General features: G+C 41.5%; 1 protein-coding gene across 2 annotated transcripts in view; it reads right to left on the bottom strand.

The window, feature by feature from the left end:
• Positions 1-864: 864 nt before the first annotated feature.
• LCP2 (lymphocyte cytosolic protein 2) overlaps positions 865-17,137 on the bottom strand; it is a 44,774-nt gene continuing 28,501 nt past the window's right edge. For both annotated transcript variants that reach the window (XM_039235728.1, XM_039235726.1), the window contains 11 exons: positions 16,489-16,514; positions 16,371-16,390; positions 16,165-16,272; positions 14,042-14,072; positions 11,827-11,839; positions 11,018-11,147; positions 9,589-9,638; positions 6,160-6,254; positions 5,476-5,553; positions 3,899-4,054; positions 865-1,604 (listed from right to left, as the gene is read on the bottom strand). In XM_039235728.1, coding sequence (XP_039091659.1) covers positions 1,482-1,604; positions 3,899-4,054; positions 5,476-5,553; positions 6,160-6,254; positions 9,589-9,638; positions 11,018-11,147; positions 11,827-11,839; positions 14,042-14,072; positions 16,165-16,272; positions 16,371-16,390; positions 16,489-16,514 — 830 coding nt within the window. In that variant the 3' untranslated portion in view covers positions 865-1,481. The remainder of the gene's footprint in view (positions 1,605-3,898; positions 4,055-5,475; positions 5,554-6,159; positions 6,255-9,588; positions 9,639-11,017; positions 11,148-11,826; positions 11,840-14,041; positions 14,073-16,164; positions 16,273-16,370; positions 16,391-16,488; positions 16,515-17,137) is intronic.

Genomic DNA, 17,137 nt, shown 5'->3' on the forward strand with positions numbered 1-17,137 from the left:
CCACCCAGCATCTTGTTTAACACAGAATAGGCTCTAAATAAATGCTTGTTGAAATCCTGTTGAGTAAACTTGTAAATGAATGCAGATTTTTCAGCTTTAGACCTCCCAAGCTCTGGACCCTAAACCGAGAACTCTCAGTTTGTAAGGAGGAAGCTTGATGAAGAAACATTCTCATCACTGGATGAAAGTCTTCACATACTTGTTATCTTAGCAAACCATCAGTTTTAACCAGGCGACTTCTAAGCCCCCTTCTTATATTCTATTTTAGCTTATGAAAATAAACATGCAAGATACTTTTTGCCACTCGAAAATTTGTAGATTAAGCAGAGAAGCCAAGAATTTTTGTTGTTAATAAAAGTTGTGGAATAATAACCAAGGCCCCAAAGGGGAAAACTTGAAGAACAACCACGTGCCTGGTTTGTGTTGTGCTGAACACCTACTACTGTCTGTTAAGTGAGATACGTAAGCTGAAGCAAAGGGCTGAATTGCTTCAAAGGATTTTTAGGAAGGATGATGAGAAGGCCTTTATGGTAGAGTTGTCAGGGGATAAAAGAGATAGAAGAAAGGCCTCTAATAGGAAAGTCTGATCACATTTTTCTGTGTATATGCATTGCTCTTTCCTCTTTGCAGTAAGACTTTAGTAAAATCCACATCACTTGAGAATGCTTTTGGAGTTGTGGGAGGTGCAGGGCTGGTGAGATGTTGGGTGTCAGTACATGATGAACTTACATCAGATCTATTGACACCAAAGCCTCATCTCTAAATTTAAAATGATTTCTTCTGGTGTTTGTAGCTTAAATTTGCTTTAAAACTAAAATGCAATAGTAGGGCCTAAAAAAGTCAATAGTTTTAGGAACACAGAAGTAAAGCAAAAGGTAAATTCATTTTAATCCTAGGAAGTTATCCCATCATGCATTTATCTTTTCATAAAAAAGTACACAAAAATCCCCCCAGCAAAAGACACCAAATAAGAAAGGATGAAATAGTTTGAAGCCTCTTAAATTATTGCTGCCGAGAAAGTGAATTTTAGAAATTTTCAAATTATATATATAACACCGATGATTGCCTCTGACTAACAAAGGTTTGGCTATAAAAAAAAAATCAGTTTTATGCGATACCAAAAACTATTACTGTTTGAGTGTTTTCAAACTTGCCCCAAATTATTTCTGTCACCATGTAAACTACTGTACTTTGAAATGGCAATCCCAAAGTACACATTTTTAAAAATGAATTATTACAGTGCACTGCTAGACTTCAAGTGTGAACATCATGCATTTTACAAACATTGAAGAAGAATAAATAAATTAGGAGATATTTGACAGTCTTCATTTCAAACACTTTTTTATGCGAAAGGTTAAAACCCTGTGTTCAATTTGAGGGGTTCGATTCAGTCTTAAGTGTTTGTCCTTTCAGCAAGGTTGACTGAGCGTCCCATGCTGGCAGCAGAACCAGAAGGCAGGTTCGTGGGCTTGGCTAACTTGCTAGGGATAACCTGCAGAATGTGTTAATGTGCACTGGTATCTGGAGCCTCGGTTTTTCCCATCGATGAGCAAAAGTGGCATTTTCCTGAAGTACTCGATGATATCTGACACAGACAAGAAGTCCTATAAATTCAAAATAAGGAGATAAATCAACATTAGAATGAGTGGAGAAGCCAAGCATGTGAATTTCACTCTTAGTATTTTTTATCTGCATAAGATTCTACCTCTTCAAGTTATGAGGATAGCAAGAAAATATACATAAAATTCAGCAAATACCTTCATGATTTGTCTATAGAACTTTGAAAAAATAATTTTTCAACATCCAACAAATTATGGATAAAAGACAATGTAAATATATGTATGTGTATATATATTTTAACTTCATAGGGGTCATAAATATATAGGAGGTCTATGAAACCTTTGCCTTAGAATTGCTCTGCTTGTGTTTTTGATTTCGGTTTCTGTATTCCTACTTCACTCTTCATCACTAAGAGCGTGAGGAGCTATAAGGAATCAGGAGGTCGGACAGTGTCCTGGTGTCTGGAGGTGATACCTGTAGCATTGCACAGTGGTTCCTTCATGATCTCTCTGTTCTCCTCACTGTCATATCCACACCCACAAGGGCTCTGCAGCCAAGTCTTTGTACCCATCGCCTTCATCACCTTATCCCTGATGGCCAGACTGGAGTAAAACCCATCCAGCCTTCTAGATGTGGGTCAGAATCACATAGGGTCCCACACAGGATTATGTACTTGCTCCAAGACCACTCTACTGGATGCCCCCCACCAGGGCTGCAGCCTGTGCTTTGTACTTCTGGTTTCACACCAGACGAACAGAAATTCTGGAGAGCAGACAGCTCTCTGCTACTATAGCACCAAGCAACCCTAGCCACATTGAACCAGTGATTGAAACATTGGACAGGAATCATGTGTTTTTTCCTACTCATTTACATGCACAACTTAAAAATATTTGGAGTGGAGTCTAAGGGTTAGCTCTTTTTCATTCTGGAAATGTTTGAGTCAACTGATCTACGTCCTGGACCTTTGAACTTAAAGACTGTGTTTGGGGCTTAAGTTCAGCTGTGAGTTTCCTTTGCAAAAGCAGTTTTTTAGATTACCATCCAAAAAGTAATTAGCATAAACATTGACCAAAGAGAGGAAAATTTCTCTTAAGTGAGAAATGACTCAAGTATTTAAATAATCACAACAAGAATTCTATTTTTTTTACACTTTTCCAGATGTCAGTTTTTTTTTAACAAATAGTTTATTGTCAAATTAGTTTCCACATAACACTCAGTGCTCATCCCCACAAGTGTCCTCCTCCATGCCCATCCCCCCCACCCCCCCCCACCACCCGTCCCCAGTTTTTTCAGCATTCAAGAGTCTCTCATGGTTTGCCTCTCTCCCTTTCCCCCACCATTTCCGCCCTTTTTCTCCCCCTTGTTCCTCCGTCAAGTTCCTCCTAATCCTCCTATACGTGCAAACATATGATATTTGTCCTTCTCTGCCTGACTTCTTTCGCTCAGCATAACACCCTCAAGGTCCATCCATGTTGCTACACATGGCCAGATTTCATTCTTTCTCATTGCCATGTAGTATTCCATGGTATAGATAAACCACATCTTGATCCATTCATCTGTTGATGGACACTTAGGCTCTTTCCATGTTTTAGCTATTGTGGAGAGTGCTGCTATGAACATTGGGGTACATGTGCTCCTATGCATCAGCATTTCTGTATCCCTTGGGTAAATTCCTAGCAGTGCTATTGCTGGGTCATAGGGGAGTTCTATTGTTAGTTTCCTGAGGAACCTCCACACTGTTTTCCAGAGGGGCTGTACCAGTTTACATTCCCACCAACAGTGTAGAAGGGTGCCTGTTTCTCCACATCCTCGCCAGCATCTAGAGTTCTCTGATTTGCTCATTTTAGCCACTCTGACTGGCATGAGGTGGTATCTCAGTGTGGTTTTGATTTGTTTTTCCCTGATGAGGAGGGATGCTGAGCATCATTTCATGTGTCTGTTGGCCACCAGATGTCAGTTTTAAAATACAGCCTTGTAAATAACGCTGCAATCTTAATGTTAAAATTATGTTACATAGGTGAATGAAAGAAAGGGCTTATCTTTGATACCGTCTAACTGTATATTTTTCAATTTAAATGTTAATTTTTTTAATTTAAAAGTTATACATGTGATTTTAGACTAGTTGGAAGAGAAGATACAAGAAAGACCCCATGGCAGAGGTAGCTATTGTCACTTTATTTCCTTCCAGTAAAGGAAGGACTTCACCAATGTGATTTAACTCTAAAGTTGCCAGACAGTATGGCCCCCAAAGAATGTTACAGCAAGCTTCCATATAGGTAGGTATGCAGAATGGCATAAACAAAGGATTTGGGTACATTTTGCAACTAGAGTTCCTTACCTCTTTACCTCGGAGTCCTGTTCCCAACAAGTAGACTTGGCTTTCCTCTTGATAACGGATCTGGATGTTGTAAACTTTATCTTTATACAACACCATGAGGACGTATGGATTGGTTATTGTTTTTTTAGAGCTGTCTCTAACGAGAAAAGTGCCATCCTAAAATAATAAATTCTTATTATTATGCGAGCAATAAATGGCAATACTTCTGTTGCCTGTCAGAGCAGTAGACAAGCCTCGAGAGATCTGGAAACTTCCCAGTTGACAAGTCAGTGAACATGTAGCGCCCTGAACCATTACAGTCCCATGTGTCATGGATTTCTTGATTGTCAAGAGGCAGCAAAAGTCCCTTTTTTTTCAGTTATAAAACAAATTACAAGTCGTTGAGTGGATACAGGGCCAGACAAAATAAGGACTTTATTGGTTAACTGAAGATTTATCTTCCTACTCCTGGGAGCTAATTCCCTAACCCTTATTTCCACAGCCAAAGTCAGGAAATACCCAAATGCCTATGACATTCACCAATTTTAAAACCTCATGATCTTCACATAAAATGTACATCAGTAAGTACCTGAACATAAACAAATGTGGACTGTCTTGTGTTCTTACCACCTTTTTTTCTGTTTACTGAAATAGTGGGATTTGTCCTGTACTTTAAAATGTCATTCCATAAATTATTGCTACATAATACTAATACTGTAAAAATCTAATATTAAAATAGGATTAATTGGTAAGGCAGCATTTAAATAACTACCCCCTTTGTGTATTGAAAATGATAAAGGCTTTAAATAGCCGTCAATCTGCAACAATGTCTTTTCTTTGTTTTTATTCCAGTTGAGTAAATTCCATTCAGAATATCTTCTGTTCAACAAATATACCTGTGGACCAGTGATTCACAGCCTAGAATTTGAGTTTTGAAGACTCTCAGAACCCACACAAAACACAGGACTAAATAAATCCTTCACTCTCCAAGTGAAATCCAAGAATCAGGATTTTTAAAGTTTCCCAAGTGATTTAAATATGCAGCAAATATTGCAAATTATTCTTACAGACTCAAGATGTGAGAGATGAAGGATCTTTGCTCTTCTTTCTCTGATACATAGATTTAAGGTTAAGGTTCAGTACCAGACCACAGGAAACCTAAGGACCGCTAGAAATGTCCAGGGAAAGGGCAGAAACTTGCTGCTGCCTCTCTCCACAATGGATCCCTTCACATCAATGTGGATGGCAGTTGTGTATTAAAAATGAAGATGGTAACAGTAAGATGTTAGGAGTTTGGGGGAAAGAGCCTCCTTTTGATAAGGTATGCTTCCTGTGACAAGACCTTTTTTGTTAATAAAAGCTCCTTGGATTCTGCCAACTGAATGACTGCCATAATTTAGATTTTTCCCAGATCCTAGGAATCATTGCTATGGATGCTGGTAGGTGTAAAGCTGCCACTAATGGGTCCCCTTGGTATAACAGCATGAATATCACCTAGCAGAATTCCTAGCCCATAACTGACACTCAATAAAAGCCAGCTCCCTTTTTTCCTTCCATTAATATTTATAACTACTTAAAAATAAACTTTGGCACAGTACCTGGTTTATCTTTCTAAGAGCAGCTTCTGCCTCTGGTCGGGTAATATAAGAAACGTACCACTCTTCATTTAATGAGTTCTGAAAATGTAAATTTTTAAAAACTGAATAAATTTTGCAGTTATATGTGTAAGCGAAAAGAAAAGCCTCCAAGTAATCATTTTCATAAATCATCACCTCAGTTCCATGAGCTTTGAAACATTTGCTTTCTTAATTTGAATATAGAATCACTTAGGTGGGGCTAACTAGAAGATATTTTGATTGAACTGCTTTTTATCATGGTTGCCAGGTAGTTGTGAATAAGCATTCTGTATATAATGGAACCTTTAATCAGGAAAGATAGAGATGTTATAATTTCTTCAGTTTAGTAGAATATATTTAATAAAAAATTGGGGTTAATGAGCAGTTAAGTGATTTATTCAAGGTCATAAGCTAGAAGACAAATGAAGAATAGAATTATTTTTCTCATTAATACAAAACATACATTTGCTGTTGGAAGAGTCTGGAAAAATACCAAGGAAAAAGAACATAATTTTTATCTGGACCCTCCCCTTTAAATTTTTTTCGCTAAAAAAAAATTAAAGGTAATTTAAAGTAACAATAAAAATACAAAGGAGTATGCAATGGGAGCTTTGGTTACTTGCTGGGGAAAAAAATAAAATAACATAAAAACATGTGCTTTATTACCTCTTCTTCCCCAGGAGACAGTGGTCGAGGTTTGTTTGGAACTGGTAAGGAGAAGTTTCTGCCTTCAGCTCTGGGAGGCGGTCTGTTGCTCAGGCCTTCAAAAGTACATAGCATTTTGAAAGTTAGTTTGCTGTATGCTATTTTTCATTTTCTGTCATACATTTCCCCCCTAAAATGCCCTTGCAATTGTTCCCAGCAATTAACATTTGAAGAAGCCATAGCTTCAGAAATAATTGTCACTTGTTCAGAAAGACAAGGGCTGTTGGCTGTGCAGGCAGGCACTGTTCTGTAGCCATGCCAGTGAGATTTTGAGAACAGTCTCATCAACATGAGTGATTTCTTAAATGGGCATGTTACATCATATAAAATAACTAGTCCATTAATGAAAAAGTCACCGTAATTTGATGTGATCGTCAAACATAATATTTAAGAGACCAATTTTTCCGACTCCAGCACACCCAGAAGGGGTTTCCAACCACTGATAGGGTGACAATGCAGTAATAAAGATAATTATGTTCTCATTGTTTTACACAAAAGGAAATGTAAGTTACCCAAGACAAAGTGAAATTACCTTGAAAATATTGTCAGCTTCTAGAACCAGACTTTGCTACCTACTTTTCTTTACTGAATTTTCTAAAGAGGTAGAAGTGTTCAGCTCTCACAGAAGACCCTACCAACTACCTGGTCAATGAGGAAGTCTTTGTTAGGCACCTATAAATTACCCAGCATTCATGTCTCACCTTACCTAACGTGGTATTTTCTTGTTTACGGTTCCCTGAAATTTTCAGAGGATGTGTTTCCTAATCTCAGGAAAGGTTTGATTGTGTTGTAATTGCCAAGACTGTTTTCTATATGCCAGGACAGCTGTTAAGAACTAAAAAATTCTGTAAGCTGAATGTTCTCTGAATTATTCATGTGTCATTTCATTCATTTATTCAACAAATATTTATTCAGCACTACGCTGCCCAGGCCTTGAGTAAGGCACCCGTGTACCCTTTCTTTAGTCCTCACAGCAACACTGCAAGATGGGTATTCTCTTCTTTTTGAGTATGAGGAAACAGAGGCTCAGAGTCTGAATGAATCATGTGCTCCTAGCAGCAGAGTCAAGACTTGAACCCATGATTCCCAAACATTATTGGGCATAAGTAAGAATCTCAGGGAGAATTTGAATCACCCAATCTGCACTTAACAAGCACTCCACACGGTTCTGCGGCAGGGTTCTGCCATCCACAATATGCCTGCCCAGGTTGCCAAGTGAGGAGAATTACCTAGGAAGGGCTGAAGTCTCCTGAGCCCTGCTGGCACAATTGTTTACCATGGTGTTCATTGCCTGCTTCTAAATAAGCAGATCAGACTGCCCTGAACTGTTGATCCTCCTTCTTAAGACTCCCACGGCCTAAACAGATTTTCCCTGTCACCACCTTTGTGGTCCAACATGGCAGGGGCTTTTATACAGTGTATTGAATGAATGAAACCTAGCTATATAGTTTATGGACATAACCAAGGCCTATGCTGCATGGAATTATTCTCTTTCTGCTTCTGCATTTACAGGTCAGCACCATAAAATCATATATGTATGCAGCAGAAAATATACTACTTTTTACTGCATCCACACACTGCCCTTACTATTGAGATCTTCAAAGGAGCTGGAGTGGGTTTTTGGATAATATACACACCATTCTTTATGTTCCTAACATTGGGGCAACCAATGGAGAAGACTGAGGACCAGATATCCTAGTGGTCTTAGGGGGAAAAGGATCAATTTTGATTAAGGTAAGCATTCCCTCCCCGAATTATATTATTATATTATTTTTTAATAACCCCCAACATCAACCCATAAAACTGAGTGTGTGTGGAACATACTTTGAGAGACACCACTATAAATGTCTGAAGCTTAGATGCCAGGCAGGTAACACAATGTGGGTTCACGAAACAGTGAGTTGTGGACACTGTGGGAAATTGAGGGATGTGAGGGCAATGGCAGAAACCACTCAGTATTCACTATACTCTCAAATGCTTAGGAAACATTAAAAACATAATGGATTTCATTGATGTCAACAAAAGGATTTCACGCATATATGGGATATTCAACTGAATGTAATAGAGGTGCTCCTAAAAATAATCTTTACTCATGAGCTATACTTCAAGTACTAATATACTTTTCTATTTATAGCACATGCTGTGTTCTTGTATGTGTACTATGACCAAAAAGGTGGGGGTGGGGTTGTTCCTCACTAAGTGTGCCTTTATGGGGGCACCTGGGTGGGTCAGTCAGTTAAAGGTCAGACTTCAGCTCCAGTCATGATCTCACAGTTTGTGAGCTTGGGCCCCGTGTCAGGCTCAGTGCTGACAGCTTGGAGCCTGGAGCCTGCTTTGGACCTGTGTCTCCATCTCTCTCTGTCCCTCTCTCCCTCCTTCTCTCTCTCTCTTCTCTCTGTCTCTGTCTCTCTTTTCTCTCTCTCTTTCAAAGATAAACATTAATTTTTTAAAAATTTTAAGTCAACCTTTAAAAATCAGGTAATTTCATATTAAAGGCCACACTTACAGTATTTCTTGAAAAAAATAATCAGAAAATCTGGCAACACTATGCAAGCTTCCTGGCATGATGAAAATCTATTTACTAGAGTTGGGTAACTTTCCACAGTCATTTGACACTCAGTCATTCAACAGACATTTTTAAAAGTGCCTAGTATGTGCCAGTCAGTTACAAGTCTCTAAGGCTAAAAAGTAAGCACAGTCTAGTCCTACTTTGTAGGCCTTTGCTGCTGCTCAGAGTGGTCCGTGGATCAGTAGTATCAGCATCATATGAGAACTTGCTAGAAATGCAGAATCTCATACCCCACCCCAGATCCACTGAATTAGAATCTGAATTTTAATTTAATTCTCAAGTCATCTGTATTCACATTAAAGTTTGAGAGCACTCTCAGCAGATACTTGTCATGGACACCAGAGAAGGTATTATTAAAAATGCAGGTCCTCATCCAGACTTACTGAGTCAGAATCTTGGGGTGTTGTGTTCTTTTAGTCTGTTTTAATCATATTCTTCAACACAACTCAAGGGTGGATCATAGAAACCTAACGCTACAGAGAAAGTCAAGCACTACCCTGAGCACCATCTAAAAATAGCAGGGAGGAAAAGCTCTCTGTGGGAAGATCAAGGCCAAGCTGCCTTTCTGAAGTGGACTGTGTGTGTGTGTGTGTGTGTGTGCGCGCGCACCTGCACGTGCACACACGCACACATATGTAACATCCTAGCATTCCAGTACCCCTTAGCACACCACAGAAACTGAATCAAGTACTGAGTGAGAAAGCAGATTGTCTGGTTTTTAGGAAATAACCAAACCTTTGCCACAAGGCTTTGGGACAGGTTAGAATCCAGTCTTGGAGGCATGTTGCCTGGAGTAGGTCACTAGAGCCCAGAGTACAAACCTTGTGAGAAGTATGGCGGCAGGGAGGCACTCTGTGGAAAGCCAGTGTTACTGCGGAGACAGAAAAGAACTGAGTTGAGTTGGGCTGGGTTGAAGGGGCCGATGGGGAGGCTGGGCTAGGGAAACGCGCGGAGAATGCTGCTTCATCCTTGACTACTGCCAGCCCTCCCTGATGCTGCAACAGCTGAGCAAAGAGGAGGGGCTGTTGGGGCACATGTCACTGCTGTCCCAAATTCTAACAGATGCTGCAAGCTGAGACAATATAACCTGTAAAGGGTACTGGAAGGTTGTTTTAAAGGTTGGCTGCAGCGTAAGGCTTTTGAGTTTGGAGAAAGGCAGACATCCTCTGGGGAGAGGACTTCTCTTTTGGTTAGGAAGATACGTGAATGAGCGTGTGGTTTGGGAACAGTGGATTCCAGGGCCTGAAGGGCAGGTGGCTGGGTGAAACACCCAGGGAGGCCAGGTGGCACTGTAGCAGCATCTTCAGGGTCTGGATGGGGAGAGACACCGGTGGGGGCTCCAAAATGCTTCCTGCTCTGTGCAGAGAAGTCATTCCCCGCCCACTAGTCCAAACCTGTAAAAGTCAGCGCCACTCAGCGATGTCACTGAGTAGTATTCAGCAGAAGGAAGGACAGGGCTTGGCCCAGTGTGGGATGAAGCAGAATGGGAAAATGGCGGAAGAAAACCAGCTAAAAGAATGAGAAGAAATAGCAGAAAATCAGAGCAAGAGGCACCCATGGAAAATGAAAAACATTTGAGAAACTTTCCAGATATCTGGCAGGGATGGTGAGGTCCTCCTGGTGGTTAAGTTTTCTCCCATATTTAAGGTGGGGACCCTTTTTCCTTCGCAAAATAAAGGAGGGAATAAACTCAAAAGTCTGGTGGCTCTGGGGACACCAGGGAGCAGCTCTGGGCTTGGTTAGGGAGGAACAGCTCCAGTCTTTCTCCTGTCAGTGCCTCTGCCTCTGGACAGCCTCATCATGGGCCCTGAGAAACACTGTTGCTATTGAGAAAGTGGGCCTGCTAGGGACAGAGCCTGTGCAGTGAATCTGCACATCAGCTAGGTCCTGGCATCCAAAATCTGGATAAACTCCAAGTACCTAAATTAATTGGGTTTCTTGAGTGTTTGTTTTAATTCACAAAGTGAAAACATTCCCTTGAATCCCTGCCCAATGGTCCATTCTGCCTCCGTGACCATGGGGTAGTCAATTCCATATGCCTCCAACCCCAAGCACAGAGACCCCAAGAATAACAGTGGATTAACATGTGTGGGTCTTTATGCTCAGCTTGATTTTGTTTCTGAAGACCCAAAGTGTTCAGGCCTGACCACCACTGGCTCATTTCTTTCTTTCCCAACCCACCAGTCATTAGTTCTTTTCAGCGGACCTGAGGGTGATGTTAAGTTAGCACTGAATGACGTTACCACAGACCTTTCAGAGAATGCTCCGGGCATGTGAGGTGATGGGAGGGTGTGCTTGGGCGATGGCTTGGTGGATCTGGAAGGGAAAGTGTTGGAGCTCATGGAGAGCATTGTGGGCTGAGGCAAAGGTCTTTGATGCGCTGTGGGGGAAAAGGAAAATAAAACAGAATGTCAGCATCTAGGTGTCACAGAACATTCCAGAGCTGCTCCCCAGTTAGCAACAGGTGGTCTACAGGGAGATAGAAAAATCCAAAGGACCAAACATAATTATGAAGCGGTATAATGGAATCCCACCTCACGGTTTTTCTAGATGACTTACTACCTTAGAATGCTTTAAAATGTTGTCATTCTATATCATTCTCTATAATATGCATTTGTTTTATTTTTTCATTTTTGAAACACTATCTTGGCAGAAAATTGTCAGTTGGAAACCATATGAAGTTAGAAATGATTCACAAGTTTTGTTTTATGTAAGCCAAATTTTATGCTATCTCACTTATCTGCAGTTAGTGATCCTTTCCTGTGTTAGAATGCATAAACATTAGACATTTTTCTACCAAACCATATATGCAATTTTTAATTTTGCTGCATATTAAGTCATTTGCACTGTTACTTACGAAAGTAACAGTTCTCGTTGGGAACCCAGACAATTCCATTTTATTATAGTTATGAAGTATACCAAATGATCTATGTTTACTTAATACTAATCTGTTATAATTATGTCTGTGGGGCTTCTGTACTAAATAATTCCATGTAAATTCTTGAGCAGGAAAATGAAGGAATGAGTTACAAGTTATATGAAAGCTTTTCTGAACATACCATCATCTTCATCCTGGTAAAGAGAAGGGAAAAAAGGTATTAACCTATCATCAAAACACAATTCCTAAAAGAACTGCATTTCTCAATCACATAAATGTCTGTTTCTTTCTTTAGCAGTTGTATGTCTCCATAATATATTGTGGAGAACAGTAGAACTTGCTAAGTGGTTCATAATTTCTTAATACAATCATTAAGGACACTCTACTCTGAGACTCTCCTTACATAATTAATATAAAATAGGTTCTGAGGTGCCCAAGAGGGCCTAAGGACACAATAATAATGGCAGTATCTACTATTATTTATACACGGTATCTCATCCAATTCTCCTAGCAACCCCTTAAAAATTTGACATCCTCTTTTTACAAATGGAAACACGGAACTCAGAAAGGAGTCCTAATGGTTGCCAAGGGTTACAGAAATGGATCGGACCCCTGATTTGTCTAGGCCAAGGCCAGCCTTCTTCGGTCACTCCCCTTAAAAGCAACTCCACCTTATATATCATGTGGCTTACAAGGTGTGTCTACATTGCTTAGCATTTATCTTCAGGCAGCCTTCGAGAAACAGGCAAGGGAGGAGCTATATGATACACTCCTCAGATAAGAAATGCTGTTTGGAGAGGCGAAACGATTTTGCCATTGACAAGCAGACCACAGCTGTCAACTTGGGCTTGTTTTGGTAGGCCAGCACACTGGTAAAGAAAGACCACCTTATTCAAAGTGTTGCTGCACGTATTACGTTCGTTATGACATGTTCCTGGTATATGTGGAGTACTCAGTAAACGTGCACTATCATTAGTCCTGCCATTGAGACAAGACAAGAAGGATCATAGCTATAATCACTGATCCCAGGTGGCCAGCCGGGCGTCCCAGCAAAGGGCCGCATGGTTAAACACACCTGGGCTCAGGGAACGATGAAATCCCTCTTTTAACACCATTGCAACCGTGTCATGTTTCTCTCTGCACCTCTCAGATTCTCATGACATGAGCATCAACCCCTCCCAACCCTGGGAACCTCAGGAATATAAAGTTACCTTCACTTACGGTTTGTCTCCTTTTTGTCCCTTTGTTCCTTGGCTCTGCAGCCAAGCTGCTGTCCTTGCTGTCCCCACAGGGTCAACAGGTATTGTCACCCACCTGCCTTTGCTCAGGACATTCCTGAGGCTGGAATGCACCTGGGCTTTCTCTTAGGATGATTCTATTCTGTGCTCTCCCTATCATCCAATGACACCGTAAATCTCACCTCTAACAAATCACTTCTGACTCCTCAAGCCCCATGGATCGCTTTCTTCCCTCTGCCTCTGGAGCTCATCCCATGATCGCATGCTATTGCGTGGGGGGTCTGTTGTGTGTTGTGTGTGGGTCCGCATGTCCCTCATATCTTTGCACTTTATCCGAACCAGCAGAGCATCTAGCACAGAGGCACTTGTGGGCTGAGCACTTGAATCGTGTCAGGGATGTGATCACCTTCTCAGGGCTTATAGCACAGAGGAGACCAGACAGACCTGGATGCCAGTCCTGCCTACTTACTAGCTGTGCAACTTGTGATGAATATCTTACCCCTTCTGAGCTTCGATTTCCTCTTAGTAAAAAAGAGATAATCATTCTTCATTCTTCTTCTTATTCATGTCATTAAATGCAAACCGTGTGTAAAGCTGGGATGACCAACTGCCCCAGTCCCAGTCCGTGTGAGACTGATGGGGTTTCTGGGACATAAGATGTTCATTCAACTGGACATTAAACTTCCATTGCTGTTTCCAAGGCAAACAGCTTCCCCAAAAGTAACTAGCTTGCCAACATGCACTTAGCGGGGATTAAATAACTGCTGTTACCTCTCTTGTTCAGGCCATGGATTTATTAAAAGGGAAAACAGAGACCTTGTCAATTTTGCTGTGCAGCCCAGACTCTTGGGCACCCTTCCTTTTGTCCTTCCTTCAACCATTACTTTACCTTGTGAATTTCTACCTGATGATGGGACTGCAATGAACCCAGCCACCCTGGAAGCTCTCAGAGGAACAAGAGCTAAGCAGTGCGCACTGTGGGTGGGTGGAAGAGGTGGAGGCCCCACAGGCACCAGTATTTAAGAGCCTACTGCGTGCAGGCCTTGATCCCTGTGCTGGGCTTCAGTGAAGTCTGAGACTGGCATGGCCCCCAAATTCCACAGAGCCTGCACTGATCTTCCCGTGCCAAGCATTCACCAAGTAACATTCTGTACTTACATTTTCTCTTCTGTCTGGTCCCCATCCGTGCCTGAAATGAATTAGGGCAAAGAAGAAGAACTGAGCATGAAGAGTTTCAGCGAGCCGGCCTCAGAATATAGATGGTTTCACTTACTCTAATAATGAGAAATCAAACCCACTGAGCTGTGATAAAACAGGAAGAAAACCCCCCAGCAGAAAAGCAGGGGAGCAGAAGTGGAGGGAAGGCTTGGTGACTCAATGTTCTGTCACTATTGCGAGCTGAGCTAGGCAAACCTTTATTCTTTTAGCTACTGCAGCAAATAATTACATAGATATAAAAAAGGTTTAGTCAGCAAACTAACTCTTTAGTAGCTATTAAATTTCACTGAGTAGATGTTTCTCCAAGCAAATGAAAACATCTTAGGTAATATTCTCCTTTGCTGATGTTTTAAAACAGCCATCTCAGGGCTCACCCTTCGGGTAAAGGGAAGACAGTTGGAAAGTGCTAGTGCTGTGGGACTTTTCCCAGATGCACGAGCCAGTCAGACAAATGTGGTGACCACTGCCTTAGAGCTATGGCAGGCAGCTCTATGCCTAGGCCCTCATCGTGTTCCCCTTAGAGAGAGGGGTGATCATCTCCTATCTGGCAGATGCTTCACATGTCATCATCCCATCATGTGTTCATTTGAAATTTTGATATTTTGTTCATTGTTGATATTTTTTACATTCATTGACATTTTTAAAGGGGCACCTGGGTGGCTCAGTTGGTTAAGCCTCTGACTTTGGCTCAGGTCATGATCTTGCAGTCTGAGTTTGAACCCCACACCTGGCTCTGCTGACAGCTCAGAGCCTGGAACCTGCCTCAGATTCTGTGTCTCCCTCTCTTTCTACCCCTTCCCTGCTTAAACTCTGTCTCTCTCTTTCTCTTAAAAATAAATAAACATTAAACATTAAAAAAATATTTTTTCCATTAGGGGCACCTGGGTGGCTCAGTCTCTTAAGCATCTGACTCTTGATTTCAGCTCAGGTCATGATCTCACCTTTTGTGAGATCAGCCTCGCATTGGGCTCTGTGCTGGTAGTACGGAGCCTGCCCGGATTCTCTCTCTGCCTCTCTCGCCCATTTGCGCTCTCTCTAGCTCTCTCTCTCTCCCTCTCCCTCTTCCTCTTCCTCTTCCTCTCTCTCAAATAAACTTTTAAAAAATTCCATTAAAAATATTCCATTAACGGGGCGCCTGGGTAGCACACTCAGTTGAACGTCTAACTTCAGCTCAGGTCATGATCTCACGATTTGTGGGTTCAAGCCCCGTGTTGGGCTCTGTGCTGACAGCTCAGAGCTTGGAGCCTGCTTCAGATTCTGTGTCTCCTTCTCTGCCTCTCCCCTGCTCACATTCTGTTTCTCTCTATATATATCTCAAAAATAAAATAAGCCTTAAAAACTTAAAAAAATAAAAATAAATAAAATTATTCCATTAAAATGTTAACTTGATAACTGAGGGTTTTTTGGTATACTTTAGTCCTGGCTCTGATTTAATCATCACGCTAGCCAAGCAACAGCAATAGTTTGAATTCTGATGGATTCCTGATGGGAAAAACAGAAGCCTGGGCTCTGCCCTTAGTCAGTAATAAGGTTAGACCTGACACCAGATACATTTATGCCATTTGGTACGTAGGCCCCAAAAGACTTTACAATAAATTTAGAAATATTTGAGCAGACTTCAGCATTCTGCCATTATAAAATGTGGTTTAATAGTGAGGAAGCCACAGCGACCTAAAAACTTCTCCCACTTATTTCCTATCTGCTGCCTGTCTTGAAAAATAAAGTGGAAGCTGCAGTTCCCATGTACTGAGATGGAAGGAAAACACGAGCACACGTTTACGACCAGCTGAGGATGAGTTCTCCACCAACAGTGATCATTCCTGTCCTCCTGACAGAGAACCTCTCCAGTTCTTTCTTTGCTAGGTCACTATCATCTGTCTTCAGAGGGACTCAGAACTTGACATCCAACCTGAAAAGCCAGAATTCCTCAAGCCATAGCAGCGAACAGTCCACTCCTCGCCGGGAACACCCCTGACGTTCAGTTCTGTTGTAGGCTAATGCCAGGCAAATTATTGACGTCACTGCTCTCTGAATGACAGACTCAGGCAACAGAAGACAATTACCTTGGCACAGGTGGCTTCTTCCCTGGCAGGGGGCTACTTCTGTCATGCCTTTCGGCGGCTGGCGGTAAAGGAGGCTTTTGCATCTTGGGTAAATGCTCCCCGAGAGGCCTGCAGAGTTGAGAGAAAGGCGGTGTGGGGAAGAAACTGAACTGTGTTTCTACAGCATATACCGTGTACCCTCGCACGGATGCATCAAGGCACCTTACCTTCCCACTGGGGCCGAGGGCTGTAAGAGAGGAGGGAAGACATGTGAGTGTCCTAGCACTTCTCAGAATAAAGACAAGATAGAAAATAAAATCAAAACAAAATAGGGCAACACCTTACCTTGTCAGGAAACGCCGGCTTCTTTCCTGTAAATGACAAATAGCAGGCAGGCTTTGAATACCTTATCAGCTCAGAATGAAATATTAAAACCTAGTGTGGGGGGGTGCCTCCATGATCTCATGGTTCGTATGTTCAAGCCCCACATCAGGCTCTGCACTGACAGCACAGAGCCTGCTTCAGATTCTCTGTCTCCCTCTCTCTGCCCCTCCCTCGCTCATGCTCTCTCTCTCTGGAAGATCCCAATGTAGAGCACCTAATTTTACAGGCTCAGAGAAATGAAGTGACTTGCCCAAGATCATACAGAGTTGTGTACATAGAAACAGGATTCTGTATTCTGTGATTCTTTTCAACATTTTATTTTATGTGACTAATGGTAAGAAGGATTAATGTCCCTTGGGGATTTTATGCCTCTTTTACTGACTATAGCCTAAGTTTATTTCTGAAGTAAACCCATTTGCCATGGAGGGGTTAATTTTTCTCCAATCCTGTGGTACACTTGACATCATATAAAGTGTTGCACTTATTTTCTGGGAAAACATTTAATTTGGAGAAGAGCATTTCAGGAGATTGTCCTGATAGAAAGCAAATCATTTTGTTTTAATTGTGTTGGGTTTTGGGGTCTTTTTTCCTTTTACTTTTTTTTCTCTTA

Source organism: Hyaena hyaena, unplaced genomic scaffold (assembly GCF_003009895.1).
Source record: "Hyaena hyaena isolate Hyena2069 unplaced genomic scaffold, ASM300989v1 scaffold_102, whole genome shotgun sequence".
NCBI lineage: Eukaryota > Metazoa > Chordata > Mammalia > Carnivora > Hyaenidae > Hyaena > Hyaena hyaena.